This window comes from Cheilinus undulatus, linkage group 15 (assembly GCF_018320785.1).
Source record: "Cheilinus undulatus linkage group 15, ASM1832078v1, whole genome shotgun sequence".
NCBI lineage: Eukaryota > Metazoa > Chordata > Actinopteri > Labriformes > Labridae > Cheilinus > Cheilinus undulatus.
The window spans coordinates 563,197-583,407 of NC_054879.1; the positions used below are offsets into that span (position 1 = coordinate 563,197).

The window sequence follows — 20,211 nt, forward strand, 5'->3', positions numbered from 1 at the left end:
GAAAATCAGAGAAAAATACCATTTGCATAATAATTTGGAACGTGGTGTAAAGAATGGATCCTCGCCAACATACCACGTCATCATCGGTGCGGTCGTAGCTGATGTCAGAATGAGACAGAAAAGACGACTCATCAATCACTGTTAATCTGAGAAGGAAGAAGAGGTTCCACTTAAAATTCATGAGTTCAAATCTGTAGATGGAGCACTGTCAAGGCAATAGGCCAGAAGATAGGGACGGGTCTTTCCAGAAAATTCAGATTTTATTATGATTTAGGAATGTTCAAATCTGTGCAGACAAATCTGACATTAATCTGATTACAACCAACTAATCTGAATCATGAATGAAATAATCTGACATTAATCTCATTACAAACACATAACTCTGACTCAAGAATGAAATAATCTGACATTAATCTGATTACAAACACATAAATCTGACTCAAGAATGAAATAGTCTGACAATCTGATTACAAACACACTAATCTGACTCATAAATGAAATAATCTTACATTGATCTGATTACAAACACATAACTCTGACTCAAGAACGAAATAATCTGACAATCTGATTACAAACACACTAATCTGACTCATAAATGAAATAATCTGACATTAATCTGATTACAAACACTAATCTGAATCATGAATGAAATAATCTGACATTAATCTGATTACAAACAAACTAATGTGACTCATGAATGAAATAATCTGACATAAATCTGATTACAAACACTAATCTGAATCATGAATGAAATAATCTGACATTAATCTCATTACAACCAACTAATCTGAATCATGAATGAAATAATCTGACATTAATCTGATTACAAACACATAACTCTGACTCAAGAATGAAATAATCTGACAATCTGATTACAAACACACTAATCTGACTCATAAATGAAATAATCTGACATAAATCTGATTACAAACACTAATCTGAATCATGAATGAAATAATCTGACATTGATCTGATTACAACCAACTAATCTGAATCATGAATGAAATAATCTGACATTAATCTGATTACAAACACATAACTCTGACTCAAGAATGAAATAATCTGACAATCTGATTACAAATACACTAATCTGAATCATGAATGAAATAATCTGACATTAATCTGATTACAAACACACTACTCTGACTCATGAATGAAATAATCTGACAATCTGATGATAAACACATAATTCTGACTCAGGAATGAAATAATCTGACATTGATCTGATTACAAACACATAACTCTGACTCAAGAATGAAATAATCTGACAATCTGATTACAAACACACTAATCTGACTCATAAATGAAATAATCTGACATTAATCTGATTACAAACACTAATCTGAATCATGAATGAAATAATCTGACATTAATCTGATTACAAACAAACTAATGTGACTCATGAATGAAATAATCTGACATAAATCTGATTACAAACACTAATCTGAATCATGAATGAAATAATCTGACATTAATCTCATTACAACCAACTAATCTGAATCATGAATGAAATAATCTGACATTAATCTGATTACAAACACATAACTCTGACTCAAGAATGAAATAATCTGACAATCTGATTACAAACACACTACTCTGACTCATAAATGAAATAATCTGACATTAATCTGATTACAAACACTAATCTGAATCATGAATGAAATAATCTGACATTAATCTGATTACAAACACTAATCTGAATCATGAATGAAATAATCTGACATTAATCTGATTACAAACACTAATCTGAATCATGAATGAAATAATCTGACATTAATCTGATTACAAACACATAACTCTGACTCAAGAATGAAATAATCTGACAATCTGATTACAAACACACTAATCTGACTCATAAATGAAATAATCTGACATAAATCTGATTACAAACACTAATCTGAATCATGAATGAAATAATCTGACATTAATCTCATTACAACCAACTAATCTGAATCATGAAAGAAATAATCTGACATTAATCTGATTACAAACACATAACTCTGACTCAAGAATGAAATAATCTGACAATCTGATTACAAACACACTAATCTGACTCATAAATGAAATAATCTAACATTAATCTGATTACAAACACTACTCTGACTCATGAATGAAATAATCTGACATTAATCTGATTACAGCCATTAATGTGAATCATGAATGAAATAACTGACATTAATCTGATCACAACACCTAATCTGAATCATGAATGAAACAATCTGATATTAACCCCATTAAAACTAAACTACTCTGACTCATGAACGATTAATCTGACATTAATCTAATTACAAACAAACTACTCTGACTCATGAAAGAAATAATCTGACATTAATCTGATTACAAACACACTACTCTGACTCATGAATGAAATAATCTGACATTAATCTGATTACAAACACACTACTCTGACTCATGAATGAATAATCTGACATTAATCTGATTACAAACACACTACTCTGACTCATGAATGAAATAATCTGACATTAATCTGATTACAAACAAACTAATCTGACTAATGAATGAAATAATCTGACATTAATCTGATTACAAACACTAATCTGAATCATGAATGAAATAATCTGACATTAACTTGATTACAATCTACTCTGACTCATGAATTAAATTATCTGACATTAATCTGATTACAAACACATAATTCTGACTCAAGAATGAAATAATCTGCCATTCTGATTACAAACACACTACTCTGACTCATAAATGAAATAATCTGACATTAATCTGATTACAAACACTAATCTGAATCATGAATGAAATAATCTGACATTAATCTGAATACAAACAAACTAATGTGACTCATGAATGAAATAATCTGACATTAATCTGATTACAAACAAACTAATCTGACTAATGAAAGAAATAATCTGACATTAATCTGATTTCAAACACTAATCTGAATCATGAATGAAATAATCTGACATTAATCTGATCACAGACACTAATCTGACTCATGAATGAATAATCTGACATTAATCTCATTACAAACACACTAATGGGACTCATGAATGAATAATCTGACATTAATCTGATTACAAACACACTACTCTGACTCACAAATGAAATAATCTGACATTAATCTGATTACAAACACACTACTCTGACTCATGAATGAAATAATCTGACATTAATCTGATTACAAACACACTAATCTGACTCACGAATGAAAAAATCTGACATTAATCTGATTACAAACACTAATCTGAATCACGAATGAAATAAACTGACATAAATCTGATCACAAACAAACTAATCTGACTCATGAATGAAATAATCTGACATTAATCTAATTACAAATACACTAATCTGAATCATGAATGAAATAATCTGACATTAATCTGATTACAAACACACTACTCTGACTCATGAATGAAATAATCTGACATTAATCTGATTACAAACAAACTACACTGACTCACCAATGAAATAATCTGACATTAATCTGATTACAAACACTAATCTGAATCATGAATGAAATAATCTGGCATTAATCTGATTACAAACACTAATCTGAATCATGAATGAAATAATCTGACATTAATCTGATTACAAACACTAATCTGAATCATGAATGAAATAATCTGACATTAATCTGATTACAAACACACTACTCTGACTCACCAATGAAATAACTGACATTAATCTGATTACAAACACTAATCTGAATCATGAATGAAATAATCTGACATTAACTTCATTACAAACAAACTAATCTGACTCATGAATGAAATAATCTGACATTAATCTGATTACAAACACTAATCTAAATCATGAATGAAATAACCTGACATTAATCTGATTACAAACACACTACTCTGACTCATGAGTGAATAATCTGACATTAATCTGATTACAAACACACTACTCTGACTCATGAATGAAATAATCTGCCATTCTGATTACAAACACACTACTCTGACTCATAAATGAAATAATCTGACATTAATCTGATTACAAACACTAATCTGAATCATGAATGAAATAATCTGACATTAATCTGAATACAAACAAACTAATGTGACTCATGAATGAAATAATCTGACATTAATCTGATTACAAACAAACTAATCTGACTAATGAATGAAATAATCTGACATTAATCTGATTTCAAACACTAATCTGAATCATGAATGAAATAATCTGACATTAATCTGATCACAAACACTAATCTGACTCACGAATGAATAATCTGACATTAATCTCATTACAAACACACTAATGGGACTCATGAATGAATAATCTGACATTAATCTGATTACAAACACACTACTCTGACTCACAAATGAAATAATCTGACATTAATCTGATTACAAACACACTACTCTGACTCATGAATGTAATAATCTGACATTAATCTGATTACAAACACACTAATCTGACTCACGAATGAAAAAATCTGACATTAATCTGATTACAAACACTAATCTGAATCACGAATGAAATAAACTGACATAAATCTGATCACAAACAAACTAATCTGACTCATGAATGAAATAATCTGACATTAATCTGATTATAAATACACTAATCTGAATCATGAATGAAATAATCTGACATTAATCTGATTACAAACACACTACTCTGACTCATGAATGAAATAATCTGACAATCTGATGATAAACACATAATTCTGACTCAGGAATGAAATAATCTGACATTAATCTGATTACAAACACTAATCTGAATCATGAATGAAATAATCTGACATTAACTTGATTACAATCTACTCTGACTCATGAATGAATAATCTGACATTAATCTGATTACAAACACTAATCTGAATCATGAATTAAATTATCTGACATTAATCTGATTACAAACACATAATTCTGACTCAAGAATGAAATAATCTGCCATTCTGATTACAAACACACTACTCTGACTCATAAATGAAATAATCTGACATTAATCTGATTACAAACACTAATCTGAATCATGAATGAAATAATCTGACATTAATCTGATTACAAACAAACTAATGTGACTCATGAATGAAATAATCTGACATTAATCTGATTACAAACAAACTAATCTGACTAATGAATGAAATAATCTGACATTAATCTGATTTCAAACACTAATCTGAATCATGAATGAAATAATCTGACATTAATCTGATCACAAACACTAATCTGAATCATGAATGAAATAATCTGACATTAATCTCATTACAACCAACTAATCTGAATCATGAATAAAATAATCTGACATTAATCTGATTACAAACACATAACTCTGACTCAAGAATGAAATAATCTGACAATCTGATTACAAACACACTAATCTGACTCATAAATGAAATAATCTGACATTAATCTGATTACAAACACTAATCTGAATCATGAATGAAATAATCTGACATTAATCTGATTACAAACAAACTAATGTGACTCATGAATGAAATAATCTGACATAAATCTGATTACAAACACTAATCTGAATCATAAATGAAATAATCTGACATTAATCTGATTACAAACACACTACTCTGACTCATGAATGAAATAATCTGACATTAATCTGATTACAGCCATTAATGTGAATCATGAATGAAATAACTGACATTAATCTGATCACAACACCTAATCTGAATCATGAATGAAACAATCTGACATTAACCCCATTAAAACTAAACTACTCTGACTCATGAACGATTAATCTGACATTAATCTAATTACAAACAAACTACTCTGACTCATGAAAGAAATAATCTGACATTAATCTGATTACAAACACACTACTCTGACTCATGAATGAAATAATCTGACATTAATCTGATTACAAACACACTACTCTGACTCATGAATGAAATAATCTGACATTAATCTGATTACAAACAAACTAATCTGACTAATGAATGAAATAATCTGACATTAATCTGATTACAAACACTAATCTGAATCATGAATGAAATAATCTGACATTAACTTGATTACAATCTACTCTGACTCATGAATGAATAATCTGACATTATTCTGATTACAAACACTAATCTGAATCATGAATTAAATTATCTGACATTAATCTGATTACAAACACATAATTCTGACTCAAGAATGAAATAATCTGCCATTCTGATTACAAACACACTACTCTGACTCATAAATGAAATAATCTGACATTAATCTGATTACAAACACACTAATCTGAATCATGAATGAAATAATCTGACATTAATCTGATTACAAACAAACTAATGTGACTCATGAATGAAATAATCTGACATTAATCTGATTACAAACAAACTAATCTGACTAATGAATGAAATAATCTGACATTAATCTGATTTCAAACACTAATCTGAATCATGAATGAAATAATCTGACATTAATCTGATCACAGACACTAATCTGACTCATGAATGAATAATCTGACATTAATCTGATTACAAACACACTACTCTGACTCATGAATGAAATAATCTGACATTAATCTGATTACAAACACACTAATCTGACTCACGAATGAAAAAATCTGACATTAATCTGATTACAAACACACTACTCGGACTCATGAATGAAATAATCTGACATTAATCTGATTACAAACAAACTAATCTGACTAATGAATGAAATAATCTGACATTAATCTGATTACAAACACTAATCTGAATCATGAATGAAATAATCTGACATTAACTTGATTACAATCTACTCTGACTCATGAATGAATAATCTGACATTATTCTGATTACAAACAGTAATCTGAATCATGAATAAAATAATCTGACATTAATCTGATTACAAACACATAACTCTGACTCAAGAATGAAATAATCTGACAATCTGATTACAAACACACTAATCTGACTCATAAATGAAATAATCTGACATTAATCTGATTACAAACACTAATCTGAATCATGAATGAAATAATCTGACATTAATCTGATTACAAACAAACTAATGTGACTCATGAATGAAATAATCTGACATTAATCTGATTACAAACAAACTAATCTGACTAATGAATGAAATAATCTGACATTAATCTGATTTCAAACACTAATCTGAATCATGAATGAAATAATCTGACATTAATCTGATCACAGACACTAATCTGACTCATGAATGAATAATCTGACATTAATCTCATTACAAACACACTAATGGGACTCATGAATGAATAATCTGACATTAATCTGATTACAAACACACTACTCTGACTCACAAATGAAATAATCTGACATTAATCTGATTAAAAACACACTACTCTGACTCATGAATGAAATAATCTGACATTAATCTGATTACAAACACACTAATCTGACTCACGAATGAAAAAATCTGACATTAATCTGATTACAAACACTAATCTGAATCACGAATGAAATAAACTGACATAAATCTGATCACAAACAAACTAATCTGACTCATGAATGAAATAATCTGACATTAATCTGATTACAAATACACTAATCTGAATCATGAATGAAATAATCTGACATTAATCTGATTACAAACACACTACTCTGACTCATGAATGAAATAATCTGACAATCTGATGATAAACACATAATTCTGACTCAAGAATGAAATAATCTGACATTAATCTGATTACAAACAAACTAATCTGAATCACAAATGAAATAATCTGACATTAATCTGATTACAAACAAACTACACTGACTCACCAATGAAATAATCTGACATTAATCTGATTACAAACACTAATCTGAATCATGAATGAAATAATCTGGCATTAATCTGATTACAAACACTAATCTGAATCATGAATGAAATAATCTGACATTAATCTGATTACAAACACTAATCTGAATCATGAATGAAATAATCTGACATTAACTTCATTACAAACAAACTAATCTGACTCATGAATGAAATAATCTGACATTAATCTGATTATAAACACTAATCTAAATCATGAATGAAATAACCTGACATTAATCTGATTACAAACACACTACTCTGACTCATGAATGAAATAATCTGACATTAATCTGATTATAAACACTAATCTAAATCATGAATAAAATAACCTGACTTTAATCTGATTACAAACACACTACTCTGACTAATGAATGAATAATTGACATTAATCTGATCACAAACTAATATGACTCATGAATGAAATAATCTGACATTAATCTGATTACAAACACTAATCTGAATCATGAATGAAATAATCTGACACTAATCTGATTACAAGTACACTAATCTGAATCATGAAAGAAATAACCTGACATTAATCTGATTACAAACACACTACTCTGACTCATGAAAGAAATAATCTGACATTAATCTGATTACCAACTAATCTGACTCATAAATGAAATAATCTGAAATCAATCTGATTACAAACAAACTAATGACTTATCAATGAAATAATCTGACATTAATCTGATTACAAACAAACTAATCTGACTCATCAAAGAAATAATCTGACAATCTGATGATAAACACATAATTCTGACTCAAGAATGAAATAATCTGACATTAATCTGATTACAAACAAACTATTCTGAATCACAAATGAAATAATCTGACAATCTGATTACAAACAAACTAATCTGACTCATGAAAGAAATAATCTGACAATCTGATTATAAACACTTAATTCTGACTCAAGAATGAAATAATCTGTCATTCTGATTACAAACAAACTAATCTGACTCATGAAGGAAATATCTGACATTAATCTGATTACAAACACACTACTCTGACTCAAGAATGAAATAATCTGACATTAATCTGATTATAAACACATAATTCTGACTCAAGAATGAAATAATCTGACATTAATCTGATTACAAACAAACTGTACTAACTTATGAATGAAATAATCTGACATTAATCTGATTACAAACAATAATCTGAATCACAAATGAAACATCTGACATTAATCTGATTACAAACAAACTAATCTGACTCATCAATGAAATGATCTGACAATCTGATTATAAACACATAATTCTGACTCAAGAATGAAATAATCTGACATTAATCTGATTACAAACAAACTAATCTGAATCATGAATGAAATAATCTGACATTAATCTGATTACAAACAAACTAATCTGAATCATGAATGAAATAATCTGACATTAATCTGATTACAAACACACTACTCTGACTCATGAAAGAAATAATCTGACATTAATCTGATTACAAACTACTCTGACTCATGAACGACATAATCTGACATTAAACTGATTACAAACACTTATCTGAATCATGAATGAATTAATCTGACATTAATCTGATTACAAACTAATCTGACTCATGAATTAAATAGTCTGACATTAATCTGATTACAAACAAACTAATCTGACTCAAGAATGAAATAATCTGACATTAATCTGATTACAAACAAACTAATCTGACTCATAAAAGAAATAATCTGACATTAATCTGATTATAAATACATAATTCTGACTCAAGAAAAAAAATAATCTGACATTAATCTGATTACAAACACACTACTCTGAATCATGAAAGAAATAATCTGACATTAATCTGATTACAAACACTAATCTGACTCATGAAAGAAATAACCTGACATTAATCTGATTACAAACTAATGACTCGTCAATGAAATAATCTGACATTAATCTGATTACAAACAAACTAATCTGACTCATGAAAGAAATAAACTGACATTAATCTGATTATAAACACATAATTCTGACTCAAGAATGAAATAATCTGACATTAATCTGATTACAAACAAACTGTACTAACTTATGAATGAAATAATCTGACATCAATCTGATTACAAACAATAATCTAAATCATGAATGAATAATCTGACATTAATCTGATTACAGACAAACTAATCTGACTCATGAAAGAAATAATCTGACAATCTGATTATAAACACATAATTCTGACTCACGAATGAAATAATCTGACATTAATCTGATTACAAACAAACTAATCTGAATCACAAATGAAACATCTGACATTAATCTGATTACAAACAAACTAATCTGACTCATCAATGAAATGATCTGACAATCTGATTATAAACACATAATTCTGACTCAAGAATGAAATAATCTGACATTAATCTGATTACAAACAAACTAATCTGAATCATGAATGAAATAATCTGACATTAATCTGATTACAAACAAACTAATCTGAATCATGAATGAAATAATCTGACATTAATCTGATTACAAACACACTACTCTGACTAATGAATGAATAATTGACATTAATCTGATCACAAACTAATATGACTCATGAATGAAATAATCTGACATTAATCTGATTATAAACACTAATCTAAATCATGAATGAAATAACCTGACCTAAATCTGATTACAAACACACTACTCTGACTAATGAATGAATAATTGACATTAATCTGATCACAAACTAATATGACTCATGAATGAAATAATCTGACATTAATCTGATTACAAACACTAATCTGAATCATGAATGAAATAATCTGACACTAATCTGATTACAAGTACACTAATCTGAATCATGAAAGAAATAACCTGACATTAATCTGATTACAAACAAACTAATCTGACTCATAAAAGAAATAATCTGACATTAATCTGATTATAAATACATAATTCTGACTCAAGAATAAAATAATCTGACATTAATCTGATTACAAACACACTACTCTGAATCATGAAAGAAATAATCTGACATTAATCTGATTACAAACACTAATCTGACTCATGAAAGAAATAACCTGACATTAATCTGATTACAAACTAATGACTCGTCAATGAAATAATCTGACATTAATCTGATTACAAACAAACTAATCTGACTCATGAAAGAAATAATCTGACATTAATCTGATTATAAACACATAATTCTGACTCAAGAATGAAATAATCTGACATTAATCTGATTACAAACAAACTGTACTAACTTATGAATGAAATAATCTGACATTAATCTGATTACAAACAATAATCTAAATCATGAATGAATAATCTGACATTAATCTGATTACAGACAAACTAATCTGACTCATGAAAGAAATAATCTGACAATCTGATTATAAACACATAATTCTGACTCACGAATGAAATAATCTGACATTAATCTGATTACAAACAAACTAATCTGAATCACAAATGAAACATCTGACATTAATCTGATTACAAACAAACTAATCTGACTCATCAATGAAATGATCTGACAATCTGATTATAAACACATAATTCTGACTCAAGAATGAAATAATCTGACATTAATCTGATTACAAACAAACTAATCTGAACCATGAATGAAATAATCTGACATTAATCTGATTACAAACAAACTAATCTGAATCATGAATGAAATAATCTGACATTAATCTGATTACAAACACACTACTCTGACTAATGAATGAATAATTGACATTAATCTGATCACAAATATGACTCATGAATGAAATAATCTGACATTAATCTGATTATAAACACTAATCTAAATCATGAATGAAATAACCTGACTTTAATCTGATTACAAACACACTACTCTGACTAATGAATGAATAATTGACATTAATCTGATCACAAACTAATATGACTCATGAATGAAATAATCTGACATTAATCTGATTAGAAACACTAATCTGAATCATGAATGAAATAATCTGACACTAATCTGATTACAAGTACACTAATCTGAATCATGAAAGAAATAACCTGACATTAATCTGATTACAAACAAACTAATCTGACTCATGAATGAATAATTGACATTAATCTGATTATAAATACATAATTCTGACTCAAGAATAAAATAATCTGACATTAATCTGATTACAAACACACTACTCTGAATCATGAAAGAAATAATCTGACATTAATCTGATTACAAACACTAATCTGACTCATGAAAGAAATAACCTGACATTAATCTGATTACAAACAAACTAATCTGAATCACAAATGAAACATCTGACATTAATCTGATTACAAACAAACTAATCTGACTCATCAATGAAATGATCTGACAATCTGATTATAAACACATAATTCTGACTCAAGAATGAAATAATCTGACATTAATCTGATTACAAACAAACTAATCTGAATCATGAATGAAATAATCTGACATTAATCTGATTACAAACAAACTAATCTGAATCATGAATGAAATAATCTGACATTAATCTGATTACAAACACACTACTCTGACTAATGAATGAATAATTGACATTAATCTGATCACAAATATGACTCATGAATGAAATAATCTGACATTAATCTGATTATAAACACTAATCTAAATCATGAATGAAATAACCTGACTTTAATCTGATTACAAACACACTACTCTGACTAATGAATGAATAATTGACATTAATCTGATCACAAACTAATATGACTCATGAATGAAATAATCTGACATTAATCTGATTACAAACACTAATCTGAATCATGAATGAAATAATCTGACACTAATCTGATTACAAGTACACTAATCTGAATCATGAAAGAAATAACCTGACATTAATCTGATTACAAACACACTACTCTGACTCATGAAAGAAATAATCTGACATTAATCTGATCACCAACTAATCTGAATCATGAATGAAATAATCTGAAATCAATCTGATTACAAACAAACTAATGACTTATCAATGAAATAATCTGACATTAATCTGATTACAAACAAACTAATCTGACTCATCAAAGAAATAATCTGACAATCTGATGATAAACACATAATTCTGACTCAAGAATGAAATAATCTGACATTAATCTGATTACAAACAAACTATTCTGAATCACAAATGAAATAATCTGACAATCTGATTACAAACAAACTAATCCGACTCATGAAAGAAATAATCTGACAATCTGATTATAAACACTTAATTCTGACTCAAGAATGAAATAATCTGTCATTAATCTGATTACAAACAAACAAATCTGACTCATGAAGGAAATATCTGACATTAATCTGATTACAAACACACTACTCTGACTCAAGAATGAAATAATCTGATGTAAATCTCATTACAAACAAACTTTTCTGAATCACAAATGAAATAATCTGACAATCTGAATACAAACAAACTAATCTGACTCATGAAAGAAATAATCTGACATTAATCTGATTACAAACTAATGACTCGTCAATGAAATAATCTGACATTAATCTGATTACAAACAAACTAATCTGACTCATGAAAGAAATAATCTGACATTAATCTGATTATAAACACATAATTCTGACTCAAGAATGAAATAATCTGACATTAATCTGATTACAAACAAACTGTACTAACTTATGAATGAAATAATCTGACATTAATCTGATTACAAACAATAATCTGAATCACAAATGAAACATCTGACATTAATCTGATTACAAACAAACTAATCTGACTCATCAATGAAATGATCTGACAATCTGATTATAAACACATAATTCTGACTCAAGAATGAAATAATCTGACATTAATCTGATTACAAACAAACTAATCTGAATCATGAATGAAATAATCTGACATTAATCTGATTACAAACAAACTAATCTGAATCATGAATGAAATAATCTGACATTAATCTGATTACAAACACACTACTCTGACTCATGAAAGAAATAATCTGACATTAATCTGATTACAAACTACTCTGACTCATGAACGACATAATCTGATATTAAACTGATTACAAACACTTATCTGAATCATGAATGAATTAATCTGACATTAATCTGATTACAAACTAATCTGACTCATGAATGAAATAGTCTGACATTAATCTGATTACAAACAAACTAATCTGACTCAAGAATGAAATAATCTGACATTAATCTGATTACCAACAAACTAATCTGACTCATAAAAGAAATAATCTGACATTAATCTGATTATAAATACATAATTCTGACTCAAGAATAAAATAATCTGACATTAATCTGATTACAAACAAACTATTCTGAATCACAAATGAAATAATCTGACAATCTGATTACAAACAAACTAATCTGACTCAAGAAAGAAATAATCTGATATTAATCTGATTACAAACACTAATCTGAATCATGAATGAAATAATCTGACATTAATCTGATTACAAACACTAATCTGAATCATGAATGAAATAATCTGACATTAATCTGATTACCAACACACTACTCTGACTCATGAAAGAAATAATCTGATATTAATCTGATCAGAAACACACCAATCTGACTTGTGAATGGAAAAATCTGACAATAATCTGATTACAAACACACTTATATCTAATAATATATAAAATAAATAATCTATTGGGCTGACAGCTTCAAGTCGATTGGTCGATTAATTGATTGGAAAGCTTTAGGTCGACCAAGATCACCCTGGTCGGCGAATCGAATCTGACTCATAATGAAATAATCTGATATAATCTGATTCATAATGAAATAATCTGATGTTAATCTGATTCATAATGAAATAATCTGATGTTAATCTGACTCATAATGAAATAATCTGATATAATCTGATTCATAATGAAATAATCTGATGTTAATCTGACTCATAATGAAATAATCTGATATAATCTGATTCATAATGAAATAATCTGATGTAAATCTGATTCATAATGAAATAATCTGATGTTAATCTGACTCATAATGAAATAATCTGATATAATCTGATTCATAATGAAATAATCTGATGTTAATCTGATTCATAATGAAATAATCTGATGTAATCTGATTCATAATGAAATAATCTGATGTAATCTGATTCATGATGAAATAATCTGATGTTAATCTGACTCATGATGAAATAATCTGATGTTAATCTGATTCATAATGAAATAATCTGATGTTAATCTGATTCATAATGAAATAATCTGATGTAATCTGATTCATAATGAAATAATCTGATGTTAATCTGATTCATTATGAAATAATCTGATGTAATCTGATTCATTATGAAATAATCTGATGTAATCTGATTCATAATGAAATAATCTGATGTAATCTGATTCATTATGAAATAATCTGATGTAATCTGATTCATAATGAAATAATCTGATGTAATCTTATTCATAAAGAAATAATCTGATATTAATCGGATCCATAATGAAATAATCTGATGTAATCTGATTCATAATGAAATAAACTGATGTTAATCTGATCCATATTGAAATAATCTGACATAATCTGATTCATAATGAAATGAAATGAATCACCGTTTGGTGCTTCTGTGCAGAGTGGTGTTTCCGCCTTTGTGTTCAAACATGGCGAGCAGAGACTTCTGTTCCTCGTTCAGCGCAGCGCTAGATTTGCTGTCGTGGACGAGGATATCAAACATGAGCTGCATCTGCCTCTGCTGCAGGTAAGAAAAGATTAAGAGTGAGCAGCGCCCCCTAAGGGCTGCACAGTTAATCTTTAGTTTCTGACAGTGTAGCAGAGATGTGTAGTCTGTTCTGATGGTGGCGCTATAAATCATAAAGTCGTTGATAAAGGAAACTGCTGTTCTGACAACAAAATAAAAATAATCTGAGATTTAACAAGTTTAAAAAATTAAAATTCAGCAAAGACAACTTTAAATTCATCCTAAAAACCTCCATCCTCACCTCAACTGACACGTCCTCGTCTCCAATAACACGTCCTCATCTACAGTAACACGTGCTCGTCTACAGTAACACATCCTCTTCTACAGTAGCACGTCCTCGTCTACAGTAGCACGTCCTCGTCTACAGTAACACGTCCTCGTCTACGGTAACACGTCCTCGTCTACGGTAACACGTCCTCGTCTACAGTAACACGTCCTCGTGTACAATAACACGTCCTCGTCTACAGTAACACGTCCTCGTGTACAATAACACATCCTCGTCTCCACTAACACGTCCTCGTCTACAGTAACACGTCCTCGTCTCCACTAACACGTCTTCGTTTCAAATAACACGTCCTCGTCTACAGTAACACATCCTCGTCTCCACTAACACGTCCTCGTGTACAATAACACGTCCTCGTCTACAGTAACACGTCCTCGTGTACAATAACACATCCTCGTCTCCACTAACACGTCCTCGTCTACAGTAACACGTCCTCGTCTCCACTAACACGTCTTCGTTTCAAATAACATGTCCTCGTCTCCAGTAACACGTCCTCGTCTCCACTAACACGTCCTCGTCTCCACTAACACGTCCTCGTCTCCACTAACACGTCCTCGTCTACAGTAACACGTCCTCGTCTCCACTAACACGTCTTCGTTTCAAATAACACGTCCTCGTCTACAGTAACACGTCCTCGTCTCCACTAACACGTCCTCGTCTCCACTAACACGTCCTCGTCTACAGTAACACGTCCTCGTCTCCACTAACACGTCCTCGTCTACAGTTACACGTCCTCGTCTACAGTTACACGTCCTCGTCTACAGTTACACGTCCTCGTCTCCAGTAACACCTCCTCGTCTACAGTTACACGTCCTCATCTCCAGTAACACGTCCTCGTCTCCAGTAACACGTCCTCGTCTCTACTTACACGTCCTCGTCTACAGTAACACGTCCTCGTCTCCAGTAACACCTCCTCGTCTCCAGTAACACCTCCTCGTCTCCAGTAACACGTCCTCGTCTACAGTAACACGTCCTCGTCTCCAGTAACACCTCCTCGTCTCCAGTAACACGTCCTCATCTACAGTCACACGTCCTCGTCTACAGTCACACGTCCTCGTCTACAGTAACACGTCCTCGTCTCCACTTACACGTCCTCGTCTCCAGTAACACGTCCTCGTCTCCAGTAACACGTCCTCGTCTATATTAACACTTCCTCGTCTCCAGTAACACCTCCTCGTCTCCAGTAACACCTCCTCGTCTCCAGTAACACGTCCTCGTCTCCAGTAACACGTCCTCGTCTCCAGTAACACCTCCTCGTCTCCAGTAACACGTCCTCGTCTCCAGTAACACGTCCTCGTCTCCACTAACACGTCCTCGTCTACAGTAACACGTCCTCGTGTACAATAACACATCTTCGTCTCCACTAACACGTCCTCGTCTCCACTAACACGTCTTCGTTTCAAATAACACGTCCTCGTCTCCAGTAACACGTCCTCGTCTCCACTAACACGTCCTCGTCTACAGTAACACGTCCTCGTGTACAATAACACATCCTCGTCTCCACTAACACGTCCTCGTCTCCAGTAACACGTCCTCGTCTCCACTAACACGTCTTCGTTTCAAATAACACGTCCTCGTCTACAGTAACACATCCTCGTCTCCACTAACACGTCCTCGTCTACAGTAACACGTCCTCGTCTACAGTTACACGTCCTCATCTCCAGTAACACGTCCTCGTCTCCAGTTACACGTCCTCGTCTCTACTTACACGTCCTCGTCTCCAGTAACACGTCCTCGTCTCCAGTAACACGTCCTCGTCTCCAGTAACACCTCCTCATCTACAGTCACACCTCCTCGTCTCCAGTAACACCTCCTCATCTACAGTCACACGTCCTCGTCTACAGTCACACGTCCTCGTCTACAGTAACACGTCCTCGTCTCCACTTACACGTCCTCGTCTCCAGTAACACGTCCTCGTCTCCAGTAACACGTCCTCGTCTCCAGTAACACGTCCTCGTCTCCAGTAACACGTCCTCGTCTATATTAACACCTCCTCGTCTCCAGTAACACCTCCTCGTCTCCAGTAACACGTCCTCGTCTCCAGTAACACGTCCTCGTCTCCAGTAACACGTCCTCGTCTCCAGTAACACCTCCTCGTCTCCAGTAACACGTCCTCGTCTCCAGTAACACGTCCTCGTCTCCACTAACACGTCCTCGTCTACAGTAACACGTCCTCGTGTACAATAACACATCCTCGTCTCCACTAACACGTCTTCTTTTCAAATAACACGTCCTCGTCTACAGTAAAACGTCGTCTCCATTAACATGACCTCGTCTACAGTAACACGTCCTCGTCTCCATTAAAACGTCCTCGTCTCCACTAACACGTCCTCGTCTACAGTAAAACGTCGTCTCCATTAACATGTCCTCGTCTCCAGTAACACGTCCTCGTCTCCACTAACACGTCCTCGTCTACAGTAACACGTCCTCGTCTACAGTAAAACGTCGTCTCCATTAACATGACCTCGTCTACAGTAACACGTCCTCGTCTCCATTAAAACGTCCTCGTCTCCACTAACGCGTCCTCGTCTCCAGTAACACGTCCTCGTCTACAGTAACACGTCCTCGTCTCCACTTACACGTCCTCGTCTCCACTTACACGTCCTCGTCTCCACTAACACGTCCTCGTCTACAGTAGCACGTCCTCGTCTACAGTAGCACGTCCTCGTCTACAGTAACACGTCCTCGTCTTCACTTACACGTCCTCGTTTCTACTTACACGTCCTCGTCTACAGTAACACGTCCTCGTCTCCACTTACACGTCCTCGTCTACAGTCACACGTCCTCGTCTACAGTCACACGTCCTCGTCTACAGTAACACGTCCTCGTCTCCAGTAACACGTCCTCGTCTCCAGTAACACCTCCTCGTCTACAGTAACACGTCCTCGTCTACAGTAACACGTCCTCGTCTCCAGTAACACGTCCTCGTCTCCAGTAACACGTCCTCGTCTCCAGTAACACGTCCTCGTCTACAGTTACACGTCCTCGTCTACAGTTACACGTCCTCGTCTACAGTAACACGTCCTCGTCTCCAGTTACACGTCCTCGTCTCCAGTAACACCTCCTCGTCTACAGTTACACGTCCTCATCTCCAGTAACACGTCCTCGTCTCCAGTAACACGTCCTCGTCTTCACTTACACGTCCTCGTCTCTACTTACACGTCCTCGTCTACAGTAACACCTCCTCGTCTTCACTTACACGTCCTCGTCTCTACTTACACGTCCTCGTCTACAGTCACACGTCTTCGTCTACAGTCACACGTCCTCGTCTACAGTCACACGTCCTCGTCTCCAGTAACACGTCCTCGTCTTCACTTACACGTCCTCGTCTCTACTTACACGTCCTCGTCTACAGTCACACGTCCTCGTCTACAGTCACACGTCCTCGTCTACAGTCACACGTCCTCGTCTACAGTAACACGTCCTCGTCTCCACTTACACGTCCTCGTCTCCAGTAACACGTCCTCGTCTACAGTAACACGTCCTCGTCTACATTAACACTTCCTCGTCTACATTAACACCTCCTCGTCTCCAGTAACACGTCCTCGTCTCCAGTAACACGTCCTCGTCTCTAGTAACACGTCCTCGTCTCCACTAACACGTCCTCGTCTCCACTAACACGTCCTCGTCTCCAGTAACACGTCCTCGTCTACAGTAACACGTCCTCGTCTACAGTAACACGTCCTCGTCTCCAGTAACACCTCCTCGTCTACAGTAACACGTCCTCGTCTACAGTAACACTTCCTCGTCTACAGTAACACGTCCTTGTCTACAGTAACACGTCCTCGTCTCCAGTAACACGTCCTCGTCTCCAGTAACACGTCCTCGTCTACAGTAACACGTCCTCATTCTGATTCATGTTAGTAGGTCTTGATATACCTCACTATTTAACACTGTGTGTGGCTTTGTGGTTGTAGTGTTGCTATTGTGTTGGTATAGTCTTGAGGTTGTTCTGTTGTTACTGTGTAGTAGTTGTGTAGAAGTTGTGTCGCGGTTGTGCCGGTGTTGTATAGCAGTTGTGTTGTGGCTGGATTGACTGTGTAGTTTTTGTGTAGTGGTCGTGTAGTTGTTCCCATGTTGTTGTGTAGTTTTATGCACTGACCAGGTACTGGTAGTCTGCTTCCACCTTGTAGCGTTTCTTCATCTCTACGTCCAGCTGGTTCCTGACATGTTTCAGTTTGACCTCCAGAGCAGCCTTTGCCACATCCGACTTCACCAGCAGCTCTTTAAATTTTTTCAGCTCCAACTCAGCATGAAGCCAACGTTTACGCACCACCTCGAAGTTCTTCACAACCTCCACCATCTCTGCGAGAACAACACATATCATTGATTATTGTGTTACAGTTTTATGTTCTAGTTGGTTGTTGTGTTGTGGTGTTATGTTCTTGTTGGTTGTTCTTGTTGGTTGCTGTGTTATGGTGTTATGTTCTTGTTGGTTGCTGTGTTATGGTGTTATGTTCTTGTTGGTTGTTGTGTTATGGTGTTATGTTCTTGTTGGTTGTTGTGTTATGGTGTTATGTTCTTGTTGGTTGCTGTGTTATGGTGTTATGTTCTTGTTGGTTGCTGTGTTATGGTGTTATGTTCTTGTTGGTTGTTCTTGTTGGTTGTTGTGTTGTGGTGTTATGTTCTTGTTGGTTGTTCTTGTT

At 33.1% G+C, this 20,211-nt stretch overlaps 1 protein-coding gene across 6 annotated transcripts in view; it reads right to left on the minus strand.

The window, feature by feature from the left end:
* si:ch1073-416j23.1 (rac GTPase-activating protein 1) overlaps positions 1–20,211 on the minus strand; it is an 82,471-nt gene that overhangs the window by 49,573 nt on the left and 12,687 nt on the right. For 5 of the 6 annotated variants that reach the window (XM_041806344.1, XM_041806347.1, XM_041806345.1 and 2 more), the window contains exons 3-5: positions 19,668–19,870; positions 15,137–15,276; positions 74–146 (exon numbers count right to left, since the gene is read on the minus strand). In XM_041806344.1, the coding sequence (XP_041662278.1) occupies positions 74–146; positions 15,137–15,276; positions 19,668–19,870 (416 nt within the window). The remainder of the gene's footprint in view (positions 1–73; positions 147–15,136; positions 15,277–19,667; positions 19,871–20,211) is intronic. The other variant, XM_041806343.1, reaches the window with a different exon arrangement.